Source organism: Schistocerca piceifrons, chromosome 1 (assembly GCF_021461385.2).
Source record: "Schistocerca piceifrons isolate TAMUIC-IGC-003096 chromosome 1, iqSchPice1.1, whole genome shotgun sequence".
Lineage (NCBI taxonomy): Eukaryota > Metazoa > Arthropoda > Insecta > Orthoptera > Acrididae > Schistocerca > Schistocerca piceifrons.
In genome coordinates, this window is record NC_060138.1 from 861,015,721 (window position 1) to 861,042,708 (window position 26,988).

The 26,988-nt window shown below is 42.3% G+C and overlaps 1 protein-coding gene across 1 annotated transcript in view; it reads right to left on the reverse strand.

Moving 5' to 3' along the window:
- The window catches only part of LOC124715937 (RING finger protein 10), a 109,738-nt gene that overhangs the window by 26,839 nt on the left and 55,911 nt on the right, over nt 1–26,988 (reverse strand). Inside the window, exons 5-7 of the mRNA XM_047243132.1 lie at nt 22,364–22,559; nt 12,253–12,498; nt 4,607–4,775 (exon numbers count right to left, since the gene is read on the reverse strand). Coding sequence (XP_047099088.1) covers nt 4,607–4,775; nt 12,253–12,498; nt 22,364–22,559 — 611 coding nt within the window. The remainder of the gene's footprint in view (nt 1–4,606; nt 4,776–12,252; nt 12,499–22,363; nt 22,560–26,988) is intronic.

The window sequence follows — 26,988 nt, forward strand, 5'->3', positions numbered from 1 at the left end:
TCCATCTGAGCTCTTGATATTCATAAAAGTGGTTCTCTTCTCTCCAAAGGTCTCTCTAATTTTCCTGTAGGCAGTATCTATCTTACCCTTAGTGAGACAAGCCTCTACATCCTTACATTTGTCCTCTAGCCATCCCTGCTTAGCCATTTTGCACTTCCTGTCGATCTCATTTTTGAGACGTTTGTGTTCCTTTTTGCCTGCTTCATTTACTGCATTTTTATATTTTCTCCTTTCATCAATTAAATTCAATATTTCTTCTGTTGCCCAAGGATTTCTACTAGCCCTCGTCTTTTTACCTATTTGATCCTCTGCTGCCCTCACTACTTCATCCCTCAGAGCTACCCATTCTTCTTCTACTGTATTTCTTTCCCCCGTTCCTGTCAATTGTTCCCTTGTGCTCTCCCTGAAACTCTCTACAACCTCTCGTTCTTTCAGTTTATCCAGGTCCCATCTCCTTAAATTCCCACCTTTTTGCAGTTTCTTCAGCTTCAATCTGCAGTTCATAACCAAGAGATTGTGGTCAGAATCCATATCTGCCCCTGGAAATGTCTTACAATTTAAAACCTGGTTCCTAAATCTCTGTCTTACCATTATATAATCTATCTGATACCTTTTAGTGTCTCCAGGATTCTTCCAGGTATACAACCTTCTTTTATGATTCTTGAAGAAAGTGTTAGCTATGAGTAAGTTATGCTCTGTGCAAAATTCTACAAGGCGGCTTCCTCTTTCATTTCTTCCCCCCCAATCCATGTTCACCTACTATGTTTCCTTCTCTCCCTTTTCCTACTCTCGAATTCCAGTCACCCATGACTATTAAATTTTCGTCTCCCTTCACTACCTGAATAATTTCTTTTATCTCGTCATACATTTCATCAATTTCTTCATCATCTGCAGAGCTAGTTGGCATATAAACTTGTACTACTGTAGTAGGCATGGACTTTGTGTCTATCTTGGCCACAGTAATGCGTTCACTATGCTGTTTATAGTAGCTAACCCTCACTCCTATTTTTTTATTCATTATTAAACCTACTCCTGCATTACCTCAATTTTATTTTGTATTTATAACCCTGCGATCACCTGACCAAAAGTCTTGTTCCTCCTGCCACCGAACTTCACTAATTCCCACTATATCTAACTGTAACCTATCCATTTCCCTTTTTAAATTTTCTAACCTACCTGCCCGATTAAGGGATCTGACATTCCACACTCCGATCCGTAGAACGCCAGTTTTCTTTCTCCTGATAACAACGTCCTTTTGAGTAGTCCCCGCCCGGAGATCCGAATGGGGGACTATTTTACCTCCGGAATATTTTACCCAAGAGGACGCCATCATCATTTAATCATACAGTAAAGCTGCATGCCCTCGGGAAAAATTACGGCTGTAGTTTCCCCTTGCTTTCAGCCGTTTGCAGTACCAGCACAGCAAGGCCATTTTGGTTAATGTTACAAGGCCAAATCAGTAAATCATCCAGACTGTTGCCCCTGCAACTACTGAAAAGGCTGCTGCCCCTCTTCAGGAACCACATGTTTGTCTGGCCTCTCAACAGATACCCCTCCGTTGTGGTTGCACCTATGGTATGGCCATCTGTATCGCTGAGGCACGCAAGATTCCCCACCAACGGCAAGGTCCATGGTTCATGGGGGGGGGGGGGGGCAGAAATAATGTATGCAGCTAAAACTATCTTCGAAACAACTAATACAGCAGAAATTGACAGAATACTACAAATAGAAAGAAGAATAATTAGGACATGTATAAATAAACAGTATAAAATAAATGGACATTGGAGAATAGCATCAAATGAAACAGTATATAAGAAAATAGAAACAGTCATGAGCACAATCAGGAAGAAACACATCTTATTCTTTGGACATCTGATGAGAACTCCAGAAAACAGAATTAGTAAAAAAATAATACAAAAATTGTGGAATAGCGAGAGCGACATTAAATGGATCACAGAAATTAAGGAGGATATAAAAACTCCAAATTACAGTAGATGACCTAAAAAACAAGACAGAGAAAAACAAAATACTGCAAGAACTGCAAACCAGACTGCAAATGAAAATCAATAAAAGGAGTACAGGAAGAGTGGTCTCAGATGAAGAAAAATAGAAAATATCTGAAAGAATGAAGAAATATTGGGCAGACAGAAGAGCAAAATATCTTTCATATAAGAATAGACTCTAATAATTATATTACCTAAATATCATATTAAGTTATTGTTGAGCCAAATTGTATCCCTGTGTAACAACTTGTTTACAACTTTGTATTTTTGACTAGAGTGGTCCAATGAAGGTCATAAAATAAATAATAAAAGTTATCATTACAACAATGTACATATTTTATTTTGGCATGCAACACCAGGGGATTATTATTTTACAAACAGTAGATCATACGCAAATAAAGAATATGCAGACTGAACTTATTGTGGCATGGCTCTTTGTCCAATAAAATTGGTACACATCACCTTGTGTAGCTACTTAGAACAGCAATGCTGTAAGACAAACTAAATTAAATGTAGTAACAAAGAGATAGAGGGGCTGACCAGTACTTACCTCAGCTCAGTACAGCCGATAGATACACATAAAACAGAAAACAGAACCGAAAATTTACGTTCCTAGCTTTCGGAACAAATGTTCCTTCATCGGGGAGGAGAGAGGGGAAAGAAAGGGAAGAAGGGAAAGGAGATTCAGTTACTCACAACCCAGGTTATGAAGCAACAGGGAAAGGAAAATAGGGAGGGTAGCAAGGATGGAGGCATGGTTGTCAGAGGGAAGCCAAAGATATTCTACTGTAAGTACTGTGCCAGCTTCAAACCAAAGAGGATGCATACAAAAGTAAAGAGGTATATAGTATAAAGATAAACACCACTATGTAGGATGAAAAGATGCGTGAATGGCTAAAGAGGAAAGGGAAAGAGGATAAGACTGAAGAGTAAATGGGAGTGAGGTTGTTTAACGTAGGTTCAGCCCAGGGGGATGGCGGGATGAAAGGATGTGTTGGAGTGCAAGTTCCCATCTCCGCAGTTCAGAGGGACTGGTGTTGGGTGGGAGAAGCCAAATGGCACATACGGTGTAGCAGGTTCCTAGGTCCCTAGAATTATGCTGGAGGGCATGCTCCGCTTCTGGGTATTGGGCATCTCCTAGGCGGACAGTTCGTCTGTGTCCGTTCATGCGCTCAGCCAGTTTAGTTGTTGTCATGCCGATGTAAAAGGCTGTGCAGTGCAGGCATGTCAGTTGATAAATGACGTGTGTAGTTTCACACGTGGCCCTGCCTTGAATTGCATATGTTTTACCAGTAGCGGGGCTGGAGTAGGTGGTTGTGGGGGGATGCATGGGGCAGGTTTTGCAGCGGGGTCGGTTACAGGGGTAGGAACCGCTGGGTAGAGAAGGTAGTCTGGGAATATTGTAGGGTTTAACAAGGATGTTACGGAGGTTAGGGGGGTGACGAAAGGCAACTCTGGGTGGTGTGGGGAGAATTTTGTCAAGGGATGATCTCATTTCAGGGGTTGACTTGAGAAAGTCATATCCCTGGCGGAGTAATTTGTTGATGTTTTTGAGGCCAGGATAATATTGGGTGACAAGGGGGATGCTTCTGTGTGGTCTGGGGGTAGGAACATTGTTGTTGGACGGGGAGGAATGTATTGCTCGGGAAATCTGTTTGTGGACAAGGTCTGCAGGATAGTTGCGGGAGAGGAAAGCACTGGTAAGGTTATTGGTGTAATTGTTGAGGGATTCGTCACTGGAGCAGATACCTTTGCCACGAATACCTAGGCTGTAGGGAAGGGAGCGTTTGATGTGGAAAGGATGGCAGCTATCAAAGTGAAGGTACTGTTGTTTGTTTGTGGGTTTGATATGGACAGAGGTGTGGATGTGAGCTTCAACAAGATGAAGGTCAACATCCAGGAAGGTGGCTTGGGTTTTGGAGAAGGACCAGGTGAAATTCAGATTCGAAAAGGAGTTGAGGTTATGGAGGAAATTAAGGAGTGTTTCTTCACCATGAGTCCAGACCACAAAGATGTCATCTATAAACCTATACCAGGCCAGGGGAAGCAGCTGTTGGGTCTTCAGGTTTTCTGTTTTATGTGTATCTATCGGCTGTACTGAGCTGAGGTAAGTACTGGCCAGCCCCTCTATCTCTTTGTTAGTATTTGTTTCACATCTTTATATGAGATTTTCCATTAATCATTTAAATTAAATGTAGTGAAGACAGCAATAAAGCTATAGTTTTTTTCCTTGAATGGAAAGGGCACTTAAACACAAGACATAGAACATTTGCAATTGACAATGATAATATGAGAAACAGACACAATGGAATAAAAGACTGTGTTAGCCAGAAGCATCAAAGACAAAAATGCATCAAATACATCAACACGTTCTATATTTGCATACAGGTATTCAAAGATAATCTGCCCAAGAAACTACACTACACAACACTTAACACCATGATTTTTATAATAATCAGTAGCTTTAACAGTTTAGTTCTGTTTTGAAATGCAAATTACTGATGTTTTTTGACTACATGCCAATGCATCGTCATCAATTAAATACACAAGAAAATTCTGTGTGTGCACCACTGAGTATAAAGAATAATTCTAAATTGACTAACCTTGATAGAAATAAAAGTATTTTTGTGACGCCTGTGTTGATGGGCTCTCAAGATTTTCAACTGTAATATTTGCGGAATCACTCTCTTCACTGCAGAAACTTTCACAGTGTTTTCGAGCAACAATTTCTTCCACTGCTTCAACTGCTGTTGCTGCCGCTGCCACTGGAAGCTACAGGGGGGAAATTAACATGTAAACATGAGTTCAAAGTAGTTGCCAGTAAAAGTATCCCAATTCCTTGTTTAATTATTTCATCAACATTTGATAATGTTTCCCCATTCACACTCCACAGTCAGAAAGTAATTCTTAATGCAAATTCATACTATTTCTATGTTAAACCCTAGCAAAGTTACATTTGAAAGATTTTATTGAAATTTATTATATTATTGTCAACAGGTTTAGTAACTATTCAAATAGTAAATAATACAAAGAATGTAGCAGTTGAATTTACAATGAAATGAGGCTATACAGTGATCAGGCAGAACATTATGACCCCTACCTAATAGCCGATGTCCACCTTTAGCACATATAACAATGGTGACACGCCGTGGCACAGACGCAATGAGACAATGGTAGGTCGCTGGATGAATTTGACAAATCTGCGCACACAGGTCAGCTAATACTCATAAATTTCAGGGTAGAGGGTGGTTAGCTCTGACGCCACATTTAATCACATCCCAGATGTGTATGCATGGGTTCAGATCTGGCAAGTCAGTGGGCGGTGGAGGGTAGGCAGGGAGGGGTGGGGTGGAGTGGAGTGGGAGGCGGCCAACACACCAACTGAAACTTGCCACTGTGTTCCTCGAACCACTCTATCATACTCCTGGCCTTCTGTCATGGCGCATTATCTTGATTGCTGTTGGGGAAACATGATCATCATGAAGGGGTGCCAAGGAGCTGATCCCACAGAAGACGACGGAGTCGTGCCCTCGGCTACATGGAGAAGGTATCGGGATTCATTAGACCATGCAACACACTGCCAATGCACCAACGTCCAGTGCCGTTGGTCTAGTGCCCATTTCAGTTGTAGTTGCTGATGCTGTGGTGTTAACACTGGCACGTGCATGGGTCGTCAGCTGCAGATGCCCATAGTTAGAAGTGTTTTTGGTGCACTGTGTGTTCAGACACACTTTTACTCTGCTCAGCATTATGTCTGATGTTAATTCCACCAAAGTTCACCAACTGTCTTGCTTTACCAGTCTGCCCAGTCTACAATGTCCAACATCTGTAATGAGGGGCGGCTGTCCCACCCCCCAACGTCTGGACATGGTTTCGCGTCAGTGGTCATAATGTTCTGGCTGATCACTGTTTATAGAGTTTGCGTAAGACTAAAACTGATATAGACACAATGCTGAGTGAACAAGGATTATTATGACAACTGAAAATTTTGTACACGCTTGTCTAGGGCTTTCTTTTGCACTATAGTTAAGAACAGTGCCTTTTTCCTTCTTTTCAAGATGCCAATCAATCAAATACTTTTGCCTTGGCATTGAGGATTGTTGAATGGACTACTACTTCTCCGTTGTTTCCGCTCTATCCAACATCTGGTCGGGTTGGGGTTTCAAGAGTGCTTCGCCACTTTATCAAATCTTTCCACCATTCTTCTTTCACAATCTGGTTCCATAGCGGGTTTCTCCTCCTTTCTCCTCATCTTTATTGTACAATCCTCCTTGTTCTCAGTCTTCTTCTTGGCCTCTTACCCTCAATCTTTAACTCCATCACTCTTCTTGGTATTCTTCGCTCTCCCATCCTCTTCACATACCCAAACCATTTTAATCTCTTAAATTTTCTCACTGAACTTCTGCACTCCAATATCCTTCCTAACTTCTTCATTTTTCACTCCGTCTATCCTTGTCTTCCCTAGCAGACTTCATTTCACTAGTCACAGCCCCAGTCTCTGAGCCGTAAATTAGTATAGGTGTGAAGTAAGTCTTTTATAGAACCAGCTTGCACCTCATTGGCACTTCTCTTCCCCACACCAAGCCCCTCACACACTGGTAAAATGTACTACTCTGTTGTATTCTTTGGCTAATTTCTGTCTCCAAACAAGTATTCCCATTAATACACTTCCAAAATTTAGTTGTCCACTATTTCAATATCCTGTCGCTTAATATGAATTTGTCCCTTGCCCTCTCTATCCCCTCTGGTTACAACCATGGTCTTGCTTTTCTCCACACTAAATTTCATTCCATATTTCTCAACCCTATCATTTAGGGTGTTTGTTTTTGTACCTCGTTACTGCTTGTTCCCCACACCACAATATCATCAGCAAATTGTAACACCTTCACCTTCATCTCCCTTCCTCTACAAGCTTCTTTCGTCTATTTGACTATTTCATCCATCACGATTATAAATAGTAGTGGTTATATCACACTTACTTGTCTTAGTCCTGTAACATTCTTAAACCATTCAGTTCTTCCAACTGGTGTCTGCACACAACTAGAGCTTTTTTCATACATTGCCTGGATGACTTCAAGTGTTTGCTCTCCAACTCCCTTTCTTATTCAAGGTTGCCAATATCTTTTCCCTGGGAACACTGCCACATGCTTTTTGAATGGACTATGTTATTTATTCTGTTATCTGCCCATCTCTGACAAACAACTCTCAAGAATATTACTACAACAGTGCAGCTTAAAAATGTTAACATGAAGGAGGATATCCTGATGTAGGGGTTCAGTTCAATTACATTGAAGAATTGACCCAGAATCTGAAGTTGAACACCTTTTAGTGCATATGTACTCCCTGATCGATAGGGGTTGAGAGAGAGAGAGAGAGAGAGAGAGAGAGAGAGAGAGAGAAAACTAAGCAGATCTTAACTTTAAAGTTGTAAGTAAGATCTCCACGAATTATCTTCACATTTTTCAGCCTTTATTCCTTTGTTGAATAATGGACTGAATTTCTTTTCACTGTTCATCTTAGTTACTGTGCTGCATCAGATTAAGTAAAGAATTGCACAAAATTTAACAGTTTTACAGAGATGATGAAAATGGTTTATTTTAGGTCATTCATTGCTATGTACATTATATAGCTACCAGATTGAAATCAATTTAAAGTGGAGAACAGATTGATATTTGTCACTATTCTTAAGATATCTGTTTTTATATACAGGGCTATTACAAATGATTGAAGCGATTTCATAAAATCACTGTAGCTCCATTCATTGACATATGGTCACGACACACTACAGATACGTAGAAAAAATCAAAGTTTTGTTCGGCTGAAGCCGCACTTCAGATTTCTGCCGCCAGAGCGCTCGAGAGCGCAGTGAGACAAAATGGCGACAGGAGCCGAGAAAGCGTATGTCGTGCTTGAAATGCACTCACATCAGTCAGTCACAAGAGTGCAACGACACTTCAGGATGAAGTTCAACAAAGATCCACCAACTGCTAACTCCATTCGGCGATGGTATGTGCAGTTTAAAGCTTCTGGATGCCTCTGTAAGAGGAAATCAACGGGTCGGCCTGCAGTGAGCGAAGAAACGGTTTAACGCGTGCGGGCAAGTTTCACGCGTAGCCCGCGGAAGTCGACGAATAAAGCAAGCAGGGAGCTAAACGTACCACAGCCGACGGTTTGGAAAATCTTACGGAAAAGGCTAAAGCAGAATCCTTACCTACCGTTTACAATTGCTACAAGCCCTGACACCCGATGACAAAGTCAAACGCTTTGAATTTTCGGCGCGGTGGAGATCATGATCAGCAATTCATGTCATGGCCTCCACGCTCTCCCGACTTAACCCCATGCGATTTCTTTCTGTGGGGTTATGTGAAAGATTCAGTGTTTAAACCTCCTCTACCAAGAAACGTGCCAGAACTGCGAGCTCGCATCAACGATGCTTTCGAACTCATTGATGGGGACATGCTGCGCCGAGTGTGTAAGGAACTTGATTATCGGCTTGATGTCTGCCGAATCACTAAAGGGGCACATATCGAACATTTGTGAATGCCTAAAAAAACTTTTTCAGTTTTTGTATGTGTGTGCAAAGCATTGTGAAAATATCTCAAATAATAAAGTTATTGTAGAGCTGTGAAATCGCTTCAATCATTTGTAATAACCCTGTATATGCAGGAGGGTTGTGCGCAGGGCACCCACTGTTCTGTCCATGCGCAATGTTTATCATGTGCTCGTAACATCTGCCTCATTTCATAAACGTGTCAGGATATCGAAACTAGGATTAACATCCAGTAGTCAACGCCTTGAGTCTAGAGGTGGAGTGGACGTGAGTGGCTAACAGGAAAATATTAAAAATTCCTGACCAACGGAATTACTTTTTGATGTGGAAGACTGGACATCAATAAGAACAAATCTATCTTATTGTGCTCCAACCTCACATCCAAGGTAACGAAGTATCTAAGTATGATGGGTAAGGCACCTTTCTTTATATTCTTACAACTGGTTTTAAACTTTCTATTTACTGCAAGTCTCTAAATTTTCATGGTATGCTGTGTATTTCAACTGACAATGGAATTCTTTCCTCAATATTCAGGCTGACAACTATACTACGATTAAAATTACTTTGTGATCGCTAGTTCAGCGAGTTTAGTGGTACGAGCCAGCCACCATCCAATCTTAATTCTTTCTCAAGTGCCAAGTGGTTGCTGAAATACCTGTTTTGTATGTATGTGTTGTCTCTTGTGAAGTGTCGCCGGCTGCACAAAGGCAACACTGCCCCCCTCCCCGCTGCACTCTGTCAATTGCACAGTAATTTTAATTGGAGTATAGGCAGTGATTTTCCAGCAAATTTTTAAACTGGAGATTTCTAGGGCACATTGCTACATTTATTTTGGAAACTGGCTTGGTGGGACATGGACATAGGTCTCTGCTGCAGGACTGTCTTCTGTCAAACGGAACCCCTCTAGAGTTAATACTCATAAGTATAAAATTAATCTTTGCTGGACAAGACAAGGTGTACATTTTGTCCATATAAACCAATCAAAGTAATGATGAGTCCCATGACTTATCTGATTGAAGGCTGCCGTACGGATTAACAAGGTCCTGTGCCAAACTTATTCAACAGACTCCTCAATAATTAAGAACCAAAAGGATACTGTTGAAGGCACGATTTTTGTGTCAGACTAACTCATGGAATGCAATGCAATATGATAAGACTCGATACTGCAATGCTTGTGTTATGAAATATCCAGTGGATATGTAGTACTCAACTAGAACTCACTACTGGACTGTGAAAGATCAGTGTGACCTGATCATGTTCAATGCACCTTTCATGCATGGTGTGCGTGTTCTGGAAAATGTTGGCTTTGTCACATTGATACAGGACTTCTACAGATGCCAGCTCTCCGCCAACCCAGACCATTGTTTGTCAAGTCAAGAAGGGTGCCACTGTAAGGTGGCTGAAAAACTGCTTCAACATAATGCTTTTTTTTAAGGCTACGCATGATTTTGATTAAGTATGTTTACAATATTTAAAAAACTATGAATGTGTGGTGTCATTCAATACCATTCTTACGGTGGTTTCACGGGGATTACTGAAATATTCATTAAATGTGGGAATGTCTCGAAAAAGGATTTTTAAATATAGGGTTTTACTGTATATTTAAGATGGTCAATGGAGTTTATGAAGTTCCAGATTCCATGAACTATTGATCCAGGGAAACTGGTAATTTCAATGCTGTGATGAAAGTGATTGCAAGCAGTGAAGACAGAATTCAAGCTGAAACAATTATTAAGTACGCAAAAAATTGGAGACTACTTAATATATACAACATTATAACAGCGAAGAGCATATCTGACTCCAGCTTCACCAGAAGCATTTATTAAATATCTGTGACAGTTTCTACATTTTGCTTTTATGTTGTTGCAATCTTTCAATTGAAAATAAATAAATACCATTTAAAAGTATTGCAAGAAAGTCCTGAAGGGCTGAGATTCTCAAGAGCCTACATATGAGCCAAAATGAGAAATTTAAGTTATAAAAATAGAAGCAAAGTGTGTTCACTTAAAATTTCCAGCTACTGAAGTAATTTGTCAACTCTTTATTCCTTTAGAAGCCGACTGAAACTATCTTGAACATTTTCAATTGTGGAGGGGGGAGAACTCAAGATAGGTGGTGGCATCTGGCAGGCCAATCAAGTAGCACTGCTTTTCACATGCATGACATTAAAAGAAAATAGCCCTTGTTTAACGCAAATTTGAGAAATTGTCTGTACCTCTAGTGACACAAATTAATTTTCAACATACACTCCTGGAAATGGAAAAAAGAACACATTGACACCGGTGTGTCAGACCCACCATACTTGCTCCGAACACTGCGAGAGGGCTGTACAAGCAATGATCACACGCACGGCACAGCGGACACACCAGGAACCGCGGTGTTGGCCGTCGAATGGCGCTAGCTGCGCAGCATTTGTGCACCGCCGCCGTCAGTGTCAGCCAGTTTGCCGTGGCATACGGAGCTCCATCGCAGTCTTTAACACTGGTAGCATGACGCAACAGCGTGGACGTGAACCGTACGTGCAGTTGACGGACTTTGAGCGAGGGCGTATAGTGGGCATGCGAGAGGCCGGGTGGACGTACCGCCGAATTGCTCAACACGTGGGGCGTGAGGTCTCCACAGTACATCGATGTTGTCGCCAGTGGTCGGCGGAAGGTGCACGTGCCCGTCGACCTGGGACCGGACCGCAGCGACGCACGGATGCACGCCAAGACCGTAGGATCCTACGCAGTGCCGTAGGGGACCGCACCGCCACTTCCCAGCAAATTAGGGACTCTGTTGCTCCTGGGGTATCGGCGAGGACCATTCGCAACCGTCTCCATGAAGCTGGGCTACGGTCCCGCACACCGTTAGGCCGTCTTCCGCTCACGCCCCAACATCGTGCAGCCCGCCTCCAGTGGTGTCGCGACAGGCGTGAATGGAGGGACGAATGGAGACGTGTCGTCTTCAGCGATGAGAGTCGCTTCTGCCTTGGTGCCAATGATGGTCGTATGCGTGTTTGGCGCCGTGCAGGTGAGCGCCACAATCAGGACTGCATACAACCGAGGCACACAGGGCCAACACCTGGCATCATGGTGTGGGGAGCGATCTCCTACACTGGCCGTACACCACTGGTGATCGTCGAGGGGACACTGAATAGTGCACGGTACATCCAAACCGTCATCGAACCCATCGTTCTACCATTCCTAGACCGGCAAGGGAACTTGCTGTTCCAACAGGACAATGCACGTCCGCATGTATCCCGTGCCACCCAACGTGCTCTAGAAGGTGTAAGTCAACTACCCTGGCCAGCAAGATCTCCGGATCTGTCCCCCATTGAGCATGTTTGGGACTGGATGAAGCGTCGTTTCACGCGGTCTGCACGTCCAGCACGAACACTGGTCCAACTGAGGCGCCAGGTGGAAATGGCATGGCAAGCCGTTCCACAGGACTACATCCAGCATCTCTACGATCGTCTCCATGGGAGAATAGCAGCCTGCATTGCTGCGAAAGGTGGATATACACTGTACTAGTGCCGACATTGTGCATGCTCTGTTGCCTGTGTCTATGTGCCTGTGGTTCTGTCAGTGTGATCATGTGATGTATCTGACCCCAGGAATGTGTCAATAAAGTTTCCCCTTCCTGGGACAATGAATTCACGGTGTTCTTATTTCAATTTCCAGGAGTGTATTTAATATCTATGTAGGATTAAACTGATACCTTCATTTCCACATCTGCTGTGTGCACTTGCAAATCAGGATGCGCAGGTTCCACAGTCGACAGTGTTTCAGGCAGTAGAGCTGCTGCTCCCAATTCCAGTAATTTGTTATCTTCACAAATGGTTGGTATTTTTCTCTGGCTCAATAAATCAATAGCTTGCTGGATGAAACAAGTTTCTGGCTGGGACTCATCATCTGCTAGTTGTACCTCTAACTCACAGCGTTCACGTTCTATTATTGACAGTACCTGGATGAAAACAATAGCACAATTTTCTGCATACTGGTTGATATCTGAAGCAGTGCTTTTGTTACAGTGTTTTAACTGCATTTAATACATTCAAATTAACAACTGATTGATGCATGAAAGTCTACAGTGATTTGTTTCCATGGTTACGGTGATTACTGATGGACGAGCTAAAACAGAACTTTATTTGTGCAAACATACAAAAAGGTTTACATTCATTATCTAGAACTTACAGAATTAGACAACTTTGGTACATTACTTTTGTAAACAAAAGCCAAACTCCCTATATGAAGGATTAAAAAAATATACATCTTTGTATAACTATTAACAATATAAGGAAAAAGACAGACTGCTAAAGAGTATAAGGAAAAGGATAAACTGCTAGTAACTGTAAAGATGTCGTGGAGTTGTGGAGAGGCACAAAACAACAGTTAGACATTTAGTTTTTGGCCAAAGCCTTCGTCGTCACAGAAAACACCTGCACACTTACTCACACAACCCAGCACACCTCACACATACTTAACTGGCCCACCTCCGGCAGCACGTAAGGGAATGCAAATGTCACGTTAAACAAAAGCAGCAATCTAGAGAGAGCAGGAAAGGGATAGTAGGACACACGTGGAGGGAGGACTCAATGGAGCATGACAAGACTGCCACCAAGTGCAGCATCGGGAGGTGGTGATTCAGAGGAGCAGGAGACCTCAGATAGTGGAAAACAAGAAAGGGGAAGAATGGGGAAGGAATGATGGGCATTGGAAGGGGGCACCACACAGCTAGGGTGAGGGGATGTAAATGAGAAGGTGATGGGACATAGAAGGGCAGAAACAGTTGGGCAGGGGCTGTGAGGTCAGTAGGTTACCGTATGTTGGGGCTGGGATAATTTTGGGAGCAGAGAATGTGTTGTGGGGATAACTCCCATTTGTGCAGTTCTGAGAAGCTGGTGGTGGAGGAGAGAATCCAGATGAACCAGGCTGTGCAGCCATTGAAATCATGCATGTTATTTTCTGCTGCATATATGCCACAGAGTGGTCTACTTTGCTTTTGGTCACAGTTTGGCAGCAGCAGCCATTCGCCCCAGTAGACAGCTGTTTGGTACGCATACCAATATAAAAAGTTGTGTATTGATAGCAGCAGAGCTGGTATATGACATGATTGCTTTCACAGGTGGCCCCATCTCTGATGGGCCAGGATAAGCCTGTGACAGGACTGGAATAGCAAGTGTTAGGCGAGTGTATTGGGCTGGTCTTACACTTGTGTCTTCCATAGGGATACTATCTCCTTGGCAAGGGGTTGGGACTGGGAGTGGCACAGGAATAGAGGTTGGATGGGTGACAGAATACCACTTTAGGAGTGGTGGGGGAATGATCTTGGGTAGGATGTCCTGAATCAATGATAATCAAAGCTCTGATGAAAGATGCGGTTCAGTGTTCCAGTCCGGCATGGTACTGGGTGACGAAGTGGACACTACTTTGTTGCTGGTTTTTCAGGATGATGGGAGGATTGTGGGTACGTGAGAAAATGGCACGAGATCTTTTTGTGCACTAAGTTTGAGGAATAGTGCCTGCCTGTGAAGATCTTGGTGAGAACTTCAGTACACTGGGCAAGGATGTTCTTGTCACTGAGAGACCATGGTTGTCCAGATTGTAAGACGTATTTTTTGGTGTGGAAGGGATGATAGTTTTCTAAATGCAGGTACTGTTTGCGTTCGAGTCATCACAGAAGAGGTGGTCAATATCCAGAAAGGCAGCATACAGGTTGAGAAGGACCAGGTGAAGGTGATCGGAGAGAAGGTGTTGTGGCTGTGAAGAAATGAGGATAGTGTGTCTTGGCCCTAAGACCAGGTCCTTTAGATATAGTCAATGAACCTGAATGAGACTAAGGATTTGGTGTTTTGGGATGCTAGAAAGGTTTCCTCTAGATAGCCCATACACAGGTTGACATAAGATGGGGCCATGTGGGTGCCCATATCTGTGCTGTGGATTTGTTTGTATGCCTGGACTTCAAAGGAGAAATTGTGTGTGTGGAGGAGGCAGAAAATTGGCATTAGTCTTCCACCAGATAGTCACTGCAATTCATAATGACATTAGTGGCACCTTTGTCTGCATATAGAATGGTCAGGATCTGTTCTGAGGTTGTGTATGGCTGTTCTCTATTCTGCTGAAAGGTTAGTGTTCTTAGGATGGGATCTAGGGAAGCACCCCAGAAGGTGGTTATGCATGGGGGGGATCACACTTCCAAGGTGGTATGAGGCAGGGTTCAATACGGGTTAGGTTGGCTTTGGTTGAAGGAATTGGTGGCAAAGAAGTGTTTCCATTGCAGGGATTGAGAGGAGGAGAGTAGATCTTTGACAAGTCCAACATGGTTAAATTTGGGTGTAGGGCTTAAGGTGAGGTCTTTGGATAGGACAAACTTCTGTGGGGCTGGGGATTTTGGTGGGAAGTTAAGCAATAGTGTTCTGGGAATGTTTCGGCTCTGGATTTAGTGAGGTGTTGGCAGAAAGTTTTCGGTGATGTGGCAAGTTGGAAAGGACAGCTAGGCAGGGTCTGGATGCTACAAAGGGTTGGGCTGTGCCACCTCAAGGTGGCAGTAGAATTCCAGCAGGTGATATCTGGAGTACTCTGTCAGGGGCTGGAGACCAAGGGATTTAATTTCAGACATGGGATGTATGTACTACGGATTGCACAGTAGCAGTATCTTGTGGAGGGAGTAGAGGTGGTTCTGGGGTGCCTCATCATGGAGACCCATTTTTGGAGTACCAAGGTTTGTGTGTGTGCGCGCGCGCGCGCGCGTTCTTTTCTGACGAAGGCTTTGGCAGAAAATCAATTATGTAACTGTCTTTTCCTTTTTGCCTCTCTGCAACTCATGTCATCTTTCTGGTGAATAGCAATCTGTCCTTTTCAATAATATAAGGAATTCCAACCTTGAATTTCCATTGTTTGTTTTTGCCCAATGATTTTTCTTCCATCCCACAATTCTGTGATTTATTTTTTCCTCTTGTTACTATTACTTAAAGTATTTCCCTTCTGAGTGTCTGTTCTCTCTCTTTTCCTGTGTTTATGCATCGTCTTCCAAACCACACAGATTCTGACTTCCAAGCCACACTATGTCAATGACCTTGTCCGTGCATAATGCACAGCCTCGTGACCATGTAGATTGTCAGTTAACATCTGATGCCCAAAATTCTTCCCATCAATAATTATACATTATTTCTATTGACCAAATTCCCTCCCTCAACCTCACGTATTTTCTCATTCATTTTCCACACTTACGCATGCCACACGAACCTGTGAACCTCCACCTAACCCATCCCTCTGGTGTGTTTACTTCATGCCAACCATAATGGACACTAGTGTTTATGTATCTTGACCTTACCTTTGATAACAAGAAAATTGGCACCAAATGTTCTACGCTTACTCCGAAGCACATGCTACAGATGGATGCAGCAGAACGATGTTATTAACTGGTCTTCACACAGTACGGTGCTACACTGCCCCTTTACTGCGCACTGCCACATCATGCACACTGCTCTAAAACCATGCTTTAATGTCACCAGAAAGGGTTTTTCTTGTCAGGCATTGCTAAGTAACCTGTGTGTTCCTATTGTTTTTCATTACTCTGGTTGAAAGAAGCCACTTGCTCTATCCACCAACTTTTTGGATGAAGTGTTAACATTTGCAGTTTCTCAATATTTTAAGAACTTGTCTTTCCTTTCTTGTATAAATTTGCTTGGTGGGTCATTGTAATCAGCAAAGTATTGGCATTGCTGATTATTAGAATTTTGAGCCAAGAATGTGCTGATTGTAACAGCAGCCCAACTTCACCAAACTCAACTTGACTGAACTTTCATATTTTGTCGCCTTGGAAATTGTGAATTTTTAAAAGAGATGCCACAACTTGACAAACTTGAGTTGATCCATTCCATAGTTTCCATAAGCTCATTAGCATTTGAAGCCTCTGCATAAGATAACATTGCAGCAACATTTCTCTGAGAAGTCAAAACAAATAAGAAGTAGGGCATAAAGATGGAAACTGTTCATAAAATTTGTTCCAAGATCATGACCGGACTGTATGTAGTTCGAGCAGGTTTTTTGATCAGGCTGGAATTTTTTCAGTGACTAGGATGCTTTTTGTCTATACATATTACTAAATGAAAGACCCTTTCCCATTTTTTTTTCATCTGCATGGAAAAGATAATCTCAAAAACTACTGTACAGATTTTGATACAATTTTCAGTAATAGATAGACTGGTCAACAAGAAAGGTTTGTGTAGACAATTCATCATTGGTATACCAGAAGAGTCTTCAGACTGTAGACATTTTGTGCTACCCTTGCAGAGCCAATGAAGGTTGCTAGTATTACTAAACAAAGCCAAATACCACTCTGAATTTTCCAAACAATCAATTGTGCTGGTGATAAAGCAGGGCCCACACATGTATTCCATCTGTATTAAATAAACTGTAGAGGTGCCTTTGCTACAGAACCCTTCTAAACAAAAGAATGCTATTTTTATTTTAGGTTTGACTGATAAGTAGGCAACATCCACTGGTGTGCAAACATTATGGACAAAGTAACTTTCACATGATGTGACACTGCCAAGTAATGTAGCTTGGTGAAGCTTTAAATGAACATAGGAAAAACTGCTACAGTATGGCGCAGAAGAAATACCCTATGAGACAAACAAAAATGACACTTCTATTCAAACACAATAATTATACTTCAGTCATCACAATTTGTGATGGTCCCCTGGACTTCACAATAGCTGGGACATGGTTCCTGAATGAGCATGCAACGTGCTTCCATGTTGGCCACAAAGGTGGCAATGGGGTTCTTGTGGTAGGGAATTTCATTCCTCCACAAGCACAGTTGGCAAAATGCTGGATGGTCACTGGTGCGTTTGACATGCCGCAATACACCTCCCCATTGCATCATTCACATACCTGATGGGATTTAAATCGGAGGAATAGGTAAGCCAGTCCATTCACCCAATATCATATCATTCCAAGCACTGTTTCACATGCACAGTTTGATGCAGTCACGCATCGTCATGGCACAAATAAGTAGTCAGGACCAACTGCACCCTTTAAAAGATAAGGCAATAAATACACCTTTATCACATCATGCTTCCCCACACAATAACATCTACATCACCAAAATGATCCTGTTCGATAATACTGGACATACCCTCATATGGTGATGTTGAGATGTGGTATCCATAATGCATGCAGGATCATTGTCAAACGTGATCGTTCCAGTGATCCAGTTGTTGAGGTGTGGGGAGGCATGATGTGTCATGGGTGTACGAATCTCAAAATTATGGAACACAGTACACTTATCAGTCAATGTTATTGTGACACTGTACTCCCTCCCCACGTGCATGTTTTCAGGGGTGCATCTGACCCTGCCATCATTTTTGTGGGTGACAGTGCACGACCATATTTAACAACATAGGTGAAGCAGCTCTTGGAACAGAGGATATTTGGTAAGTGGACTGGCTTACGATCTCACTGATTGCATGTGAGAGGCATTCTGGGGACATATTGCAGCATGTCCACATGCACCAACGACAATCCGGTAATTTGTCAACGGCACTGCTAGAGGAATGAAATTCCCTATCACAAGAACTCTTACTGACCTTTTGGTCAGTGTGGGAGCAAATTGCAGAGCATGCATTGTAATTAGTGGTGATCACACACTCTATTAATAACCATCCCCTGCCTTTCGTAAGGTCCAGGGGACCATTCTCAATGGATTGCCATGGTCATTAAAGAAAACAGTCTTTCTAATGAAACACAAATGAAGGAAACGGCAGGTGATAATTTTTAGCAGTATGGCATCAAAGTATGCAAAACTTTTGTGCAGAAATTTTGAATTGTATGTTTAGATATTAATAATTTCCTACTTGCATATAGATGTTGGAGATTGGTAGATTTTATAAGTAGTAACTTACCTGTTGAGTTACTAATGAAGTGCTGAATATACCTCAAAGAATTATTGCAGTCACAAAATGGTTGAAAAATTATGTTCCTCAACTTTGACAACAAAGAAAATGGAACTAATGAATGATATCACTAAAAGTTTAGTGCTGGATTGAGCACAAAAAGTTTTGCACCTGATACAGATATCTCCTTTGGGCCCTACTTGTTCCAATTTTAAGCCATCTTTGATGCAGTTGGCATAAAAAACTGCTTAAAATTTAAACAGGAGTCACTTTAATAGATCTCTCTTATGCTTATAATACTGTCAGCCACCAGTCACTGCTCATTAAATTTTGTAACATGACTAACGACTTTTGAATGACAAAATTAGCAGAATGTCTCCTTCAAAACAGACAATTTTGTGTGACACTAAAAATGAGCAGTAGCCACTGAAGAAGGCAAAGGAATGGCCCACCCTAAGGCAGTGTCCTGGCACCAATTTTATATCACATCTATACAAACAACCAGCCTCTAAAAGCTGAGACGAGACAGTTTATTATGTGCCAACAGTACTCTCGTGGCCACCCAAGGAAGTGGAAGGGAAACTGACGTTGACTCTCAAAGAGTTAGGGGTGTACTAGGGCGAGAATTCCATCAAGCCAGATTCCCACAAAAAAATGTGTGCCTTTCATGATAGAAACAATGCACAAAAACAGTGAGTGGATGTGGTAAGGGCAGTAGTTGAACCACGATTGATCACTCACTGAAATATTCGGGTATCCAACTTGACCAATCTGACATTTGACAAGCTCTGTCAAAACATTACGGGAAAAGCATGTACGACAAATAATGATATCTGAAAACTGAACACCATGAACTGGATAGCTAAAATTTTCAGAACATATGCTCTTGTGGAGATTGGAAAAGGGAATTGCAGAGGAGCAGGGAAGGGGAAAGACTGACAGTTTTGTTGGCAGAGGCCAACATGCAATGCGGGTGAGGGGACATGAACAGGGAGGAGGATATAAGGCAAAGGTGTCAAAAATTGTTTTTGCAGGGTGTGGGTACAGTAGGTTACCATCACTCAAGGCTGAGATAGTTTTGGGAGTGGAGAATGTGGTGTAAGGATAACTCGCATCTGCGGAGTTCTGGAAAGCCTGTGGTGGAGGTGAAAACCTAGATGGGCCCAAGTTCTGAAGTACCCATTGATATCAAGCATATTACGTTCAGCTCCATGTTGTGCCACAGGGTGGTCTACCACGCTCTTGGCCACAGTTCGGCAGTGGCGGTAGCCATTCATCCTTGTGGACAGCTGGTTGGTAGTCACACCAACATGAAAAGCTGTACAATGATCGCAGGAGAGCTGGTATATGATTTTGTTGCTTTAACAGTTGGTCTGGCCTCTGATCTGGTAGGATTCCTATGGCAGATGCTTGGGGTTGGAAGTGGCATACGAATGAAATAGGATGTTGGGGTGATTGGGTAGGCAGCAAACACCACTTTAGGATGGGTGAAAACACTCTTGGGTAATCAAAGCCCTGATGAAGAATGTGGTTTATTTGTTCCAGTGGGGTGTGGTATTGAGAGGTGAAGAGGGCTCTCTTTTGTATCTGGTTTTTGGGGTTGGTGATAGGATTGGGGGCATGTGGGGAAATGGCCCAGAAGATCTGTTCATGGACAAGGTCTGGGAGGTAGTGTCTGTGAAAACCTTAGTGAGGCCTTCAGCATTCGGGGCAAGGGAGTTGTTCTCACTGCAGATACGCCATCCCTGGTTGTGCAGGCTGTATGGTACAGGTTTTTAGGTGTGGAATGGATGACAGCTGTAAAAATGCAGGTACTATTGATGGTTTGTACGTTTATGTGGACGGAGGTTTAGATGGAGTCATCAGAGCGGAGGTGCTGACTGTCCAGAAAGTTGCATACAAGGTGGAGGAGGACCAGGTGAAGCAGAAGGAAGAAGAGGTGTTGAAGTTCTGGAGGAATGAGGATTGTGTGTCTTTGCCCTGGGTCCAGATCATGTAGATATCATCAGTGTATACCTGATCAAGACGAGGGATTTAGTGGTTTGGAAGGTTAGAAAGGTCTCTTCTAGATACAAAATTGTCAAGGATTTTGGGCCACTTGTTGACAAACTGCCTGTTTGCTTCTGTCTCAGGTTCTTAGGCTGACAGTTGTTTGGCGATTCTGCTGAACTTTTGACAGCACAAGTGGCTGGCATTGTCAGTGCTTCACCTTCCATTGCTGGAAGCCATAAGCAGTTTCTCCTCTAGACAGCCCATAAACAGGTTGACATACGAAGGTGCCATGTGGGTGTCCACAGCTGTGTCCTGGATTTGTGTGTGTATCTTTCCTTCAAAGGAGGAGAACTTTTGTGTGAGGTTGAAGTTAGTCAGGTGTAAGTGGAATGAGGTCTGAAGGGCATTGGGAAAGGTAGTGTTCAGTAGCAGCAAGACTATGGACATGAGAGATGTTGGTGCATAGGGAAGTGGCGTGAACAGTGACAAGTAGGTATCCAAGAGGTAAAGGGGTGGGGATGGTGGAGAGCCAGTGAAGGAAATTGTTGGTAATTTTGATGTGGGAGGCTAGGTTGTGGGCACTTGGTAGGAGGTGTTTGTAAATGAGGGGCGAAAATCTTTCAGTGAGGGTACTGTAATCAGCTACAAAGGGTCGTCCAGGATTGTTGGGTTTGTTGATTTTGGGGAGCATGTAGAAGGTGAATATGCAGGCTACCACACGGATGACGTGGGAAATAGATTCAGGGGAGAAACTCTGAGAGGGGCCTAAGGCTTTAATCAAGTATTGGAGGTTATGTTGGACTTCTAGGAAAGCATCACTCTGGCAGAGTTACGTTAACAAGCAACAGCTACATCTTTCCGAGTAAATATGGTACAATGAAAGATAGCGCAGTGCCAATGTCGGCCAGTATTCTCCGTCTCTGCACAGAACACAATCACGCAGCCAGCTTCTCACTTGCATGTGAACAACTAAATTCATGGCAAAAGTTTGACTGGTTAGTTAAACAAATAGATAAATATAGAATTACAGTAAAACTGTTTTGTATTGCTTTATACAAAATGAACTTTTTAAAACGATGGTTGGTGAGGTTTTAGTATATTTTCAAACTTGCCTTCTTTATCTTACCGAGAAGGTCTACAGATTCAACCAAATCATTTTTGTACCAGAAAAGCTGCTCTTTTCAATAAAACAAAAATTAAGAAAATAGATCATATTTAGAAATACAAGATCAAAGCTTACACAAAATTTAAGTGAAACTTATATAACCCCCCCCCCCCCACCTCCCAACGTTGACAGCATGTAGCACAGAACCTTGGAATTTTAACAGTGTGTTGAAGAGAAAAAGCTTTTCATCTGATCCAATCTCCCCTATATTACTAGTAGTTTCAATTTTAAACCATCTTAAATTTGGCCAAGGCTTTCGAAGAACTATCTCAACATTTTACTGGTCCCCACAGAAAACCTTTAATTTTTGTATTTTTCAGTTAAAATGTAACCCAATTTTGTTTCATTTTATAAGGAATATCTGTGAAAAATTACTGTAATTGGAGACGATTCACTTGACATGGAACTCCCTATTTCTTTCTCCCCTCTACAGTAGTCCATTTGAATGAATTTACTACGAGAGTCAAACCGTCAGTATAAATCACCACAGAAATGTAAATTTGATAGCAGACTATATTTCTGTATTTACTTCGGTGGGATGCAGCCAAACTGATATTTCAACAGTATGCTTATTGTGAACACCACGTCGCAAAATGAGTTTCCCTTTCAATCTGATACTGACATGAAATACCACAATACATACCTATATGCTGAATGGCAGAAGAAATGTGAAAGAAGTCAGTTCATTTAATTTAATACAGAAGTGAACATGCGTCAGTTAGCTAAATGTGAGAAATAGGAGAAAATGCCTGTGCTTCATAGAATATACAAACCTCCGCTGGTGTTGCTAGTAGCAGCTTTGAGTAAGTTGTGTCTAGTTCTTTCTCAGAAACAGAAAGCAGCTTCTTCACAGGGAGGTCCTTGCACTGGTCAACTGGCACAGGCATAAGTGAGCCCTTCTCTCTCTTCATAAGGCGTAACGTTATTTCTTCACCTACTGAAAATTGCGTGTGTGGAATAGCAATGACGCTGAAATTTAAATATCACCATGAAAATTAAAATTGTTTTGCAAAATACGTTCAGACAAATTAATGATTTATGGCACTCTTAACTATGAATTAAAAAGTTACCGATACATTAACTTTATCCATTATGTACTTGGTAGTTAACAATTTCAGTTAACTGTACACATACTTTCATACTACTTCTGCTCCTGCCTGACTGTCCTCACCTCCATACCAGAGAACTTTCTTCAGAGACAGATTTCCACAGCAGATATAATATCAGTTTGTCAGTCTAGTCAAAATGTTCACGATCTCATCAAGTTATCCCATATAAATTATTGTTAGATTCCTCTATACACCACTTCTTCCTCCCCAAATTGATAAATTCTCGCATGAATGCAACAGCTTTATTTATTTCATACAAGCTAAACTGCTGTGTAATTTCCACAGTTACTAAGTGAGAATTAAATTCTCCCTGAACTGCCTCTCTCAAATACTGCTGCAAATCACTTTTTCTGCTATGTGAACATCTTGACCAACCACGACAAGCTACGAGCCAAGCATGGTAACAACATCGTGTAGCATTATTTACAGTTTCAAGAAGAATACAGCTCAGCATGGGCTTCCCATGAATTGTGTAGAATTTAATTTTAAATAGTACTCTATTCAATTCTGAGTCTATTTTTTGATGAGAAATTAACTTTGCTGCCACTTCTCAATAAATTTAAGACCAATGCCAGAAATCACTTTACATTTTTAAGAGCCTTACCCAACAAACTTTGGGCACTGACATGTGCCAACCCCTATAGTTTTGTTTGTTCTCCACTTGAATATGGTTGAACAAGGCAGGTGTATTTGACGACAATTGATTCTCACTAATCTGCTACTCAGTACTCTCACTGAAGTATGTTTTTTTTAAGGCTAGCCGTGCTCTGTGGGCCTTATCATATCCACAATTGCTGAGAAACAGTGTGTCGCCCTACCTAATTAGCAGTGAATTAGAAACATGTAACAAAATCAAACAAATCCATGACATAATAACAGTAATATTATGAAAAGGATAGGTTGCTATTCACTGTGTAGAAGAGGCACTAAGTCGCAGACAGGTGCAATGAAAAGACTGCTTACCAGTTGCCCAAAAGTTCTCCTCTGGAAATAGAAACAAATAAAAAACGCGCGCGCTCGCTCGCTCCCGCACACCAGCGCTTGCGCGCACATGGATATTGTCTATGGCAGCTGTTTTGCAACAGCAGGGGCAGTCCGTAACTGAATCTGATATAAGCAGCAATCCTGTGTTTGTATTGGGAGTGGGTGGCATAGGGTGGGGAACGGGAGGGATAGGACATTAGGGATTGGGAGGATGACGTGCTGCCTGCGAAAGAGTGCGGGGACGTGGTGGGGACAGGATAGGGTTGCTAAGTGCAGAGTCAGGAGGCTGTGAAGGGGGAATGGAAAATGCTAGAGGGGAGGGGAGAGGAGAGCAGCAGAAAGGGAAAAGACTAGGTGCGTTGGCAGTATAGAAGGAATATGTAGTGCTGAAGTGGGACCAGGGAAGGTCCTAGGTTAGTGGAGGATAGGGACTAGTGAAGTTGAGGCCAGGGGGGTACAGGAACAAAGGATGTTGTTGGGTATGTTGTAGACAGAGTTCACACCTGTACAATTCTAAAAAGCTGGTGGTGTTAGGATGGATCCAGATGGTGCAGGCTGTGAAGCAGTCATAGTGAAGCACATTGTGTTGGACAGTTTGTTAAGCAATTGGATAGTATAATTATTTCAGGCCAATTACCCCTTGCTGGCAACAGTTTGGCAGTGGTTATTCCAGCTCAAAGACAGCTTGATAGCTGTCACGGCCACATAGAAAGCACGAAAATAGTGGCAGTTTAGACTGCAGATTACAGTCTCCATTCACTTACCACCTCCCACATATTCATTGTTGATGACACGGAAGCATTCCTCCCATGACTCAGTACTTCCCAGGACTGAATCACTTTCTCCACCATTATTACAACTATCTCTTGCCTTGTCCTGACATGAGGAATATCCTCCACAGCCCTCCAACAGTGGTATTCCGCTGCCCACCAAACCTACACAATATCCTTGTCCATCCCTACTCTAGTGCTACTCCCAACCAACTGCCTCATGACTCATATCCCTGCAACAGACAAAGACGCATTACTTGTCTCATACATTTTCCCCCTACCATTTGCTCCAGTGCTAATATGTACATCTCCAACCCCATCAAAGGCATGGCTACCAGTGAAAGCAGCTAAGTGTACAAACTAAACTGCAATCACTGTGCAGCTTTCTACACGGACATGACAACTAACAAGCTAGCTGTCTGCATGAATGGTCACCATCAAACTGTGATCATGAGACAGCTGGACCACCCAGTCGGTGATGTCCCATAACACAATGTGCTATGCTTCAATGACTGCTTCAGAACCTGCACCATCTAGATCATTCCTGCCAACACCAGTTTTTCTGAATTGCACAGGTGAGAACTCTTCCTTCCACATATCTTTTGTTGCTGTAACCCTCCTGGCCTCAACCTTCAGTACTCCCCTCACCCTCCACCTACCTATCTCCTCCCCTTCCCTGTTGCTGCTCCAACATTACACATGCCTTCTATTCCACCAATGCGACTACAGTCTTTTCCCCTTCTCTGCTCCCCCCACCCCCCACTCCCTCCATGCAGCCTCCCAGACTACACTATCTAGCCCCCAAGACGTCCCTTCACACTCATACAGACAGCACATCTTGTGCCCATCCCAACCCTGCTATCCCTCCCCTTCCCCACCCCATGCCACTGTCTTACCCCTTATCAGCCACCCCAGATTATTGCTCACATCAGACACAGTCCAGTCCAGTCCAGTCAGCCTACAGCGGCTGGTGACAGTGACCATGTACGCGTGAGTTGTGAATGTGTGTATTTTCTATTTCTGAAGAAGGGCTTTTTTGTCCAAAAGCTTAAATGTCTAGCAGTCATTTCACTGTGCCTGTCTGTGACTTAATGCTTCCTCTATGCAGTGAGTAGCAATCTACACTTTATGAAACGTGTAACAAAGACAAAACTATTTCAAAACCAAGAAAACCAAGTTGTTTCTGTTGCGCATGAAGCCACATGCAAAACAGATAGAAATGATACAGTGAAGGAAGGAAGGAAGATAAAGGTTTAATATCCCATCAGCAAAGAGGGATATAAGATAGCAGATGCATTAGCCAGAGGTACCTGTAGGTATACAATTCCCTGTTGGAGTCAATGTAGCCATACAAGACAACTGGTCACCAGAGATGCAGCATAACTGAGGCGGAAGAAACTCCAGTTCAAGCAACTTGAAAAGCTAGTAAGTTAGGAGGGGTACACCTTTTAAAATAAATGAATGAATAAATAAATAAATGTTTCACTTCTTTTAACAAATACAGGCATGTATGTTTCTGTAAGTCAGTAAAAATGCTGGCTTACGTATGTGTGTTAAACTGCTGCCACATAACAAGCAAACGTATTGCTGTTATTTGATTGTAGTTACATTTTAAAATATTAATTTATTTAGAGTGAGAATTATTCTTATGTAATATCCAACCATAGTACTGTGTCACGAACTATGCAGTGCTTGCAAATCTCAATTTATCAGTCAAAGGGAAGTGTTTTTATCCAATAATGAAGCAAATATTTTACACAAATAGATAAAAAACACAAATATCATTCAATCATTCTTTTCAAATTATTTGTGGAAACTTAACAATTTATACTTCTATTGCTGACTTGCCAACTAGTCAGAGGATGGAAACGGAAAGACTGCATAACAAGCACAGTCATAGTTTCCAACACTAAAAGTAGTAGTTTATCACTAGTGGGCCTCTCAGCTGCTCCATCATAAATTAGAGCAGAAACTAGAACTATTCGCCCATTTAGGCTCAGACAGACGTAACTACATTTTTGCCACTTTTGAGTTGTTAGTACTATAAGGTACACGGAATCAAGACCTATGTCACGGTCAAACAAGCGTAACTCTGTCTTATGTGGTTTCCGTTTTAGTTGTCACGTATCTACATTTGACGAAAAATAGTAAGGATCAAACAGACGGAAGAGCTGATCCATTTTTAGACCAAAGGACGCAGCGTTAATTTGTGAAATGCAACAGCTCTTACATTTCTCTGATTGTAACAGAACTTTTAGAAGTTACTTTTCCCACTGCTTCTCTTTAGACGCATTGTCACTGTTGTATTTACAAGCAAGTAGAAGTATTATGGAGTCCAGAGGAAGAAGGATGGTGAAAATGTGCCTGGAGAAGGAACAGAATGTAATGGAATCTTTGAAGTATTAGAACCTGTTTTTTAGGTATGTATTTTGGTGGTAAGTACTATTATAATAATAATGATAATAATAATAATCCTTCCTATGGACTGAACAACACGACAGATTCTGGTGAGTAGCCAAGCATTTACTAGACACT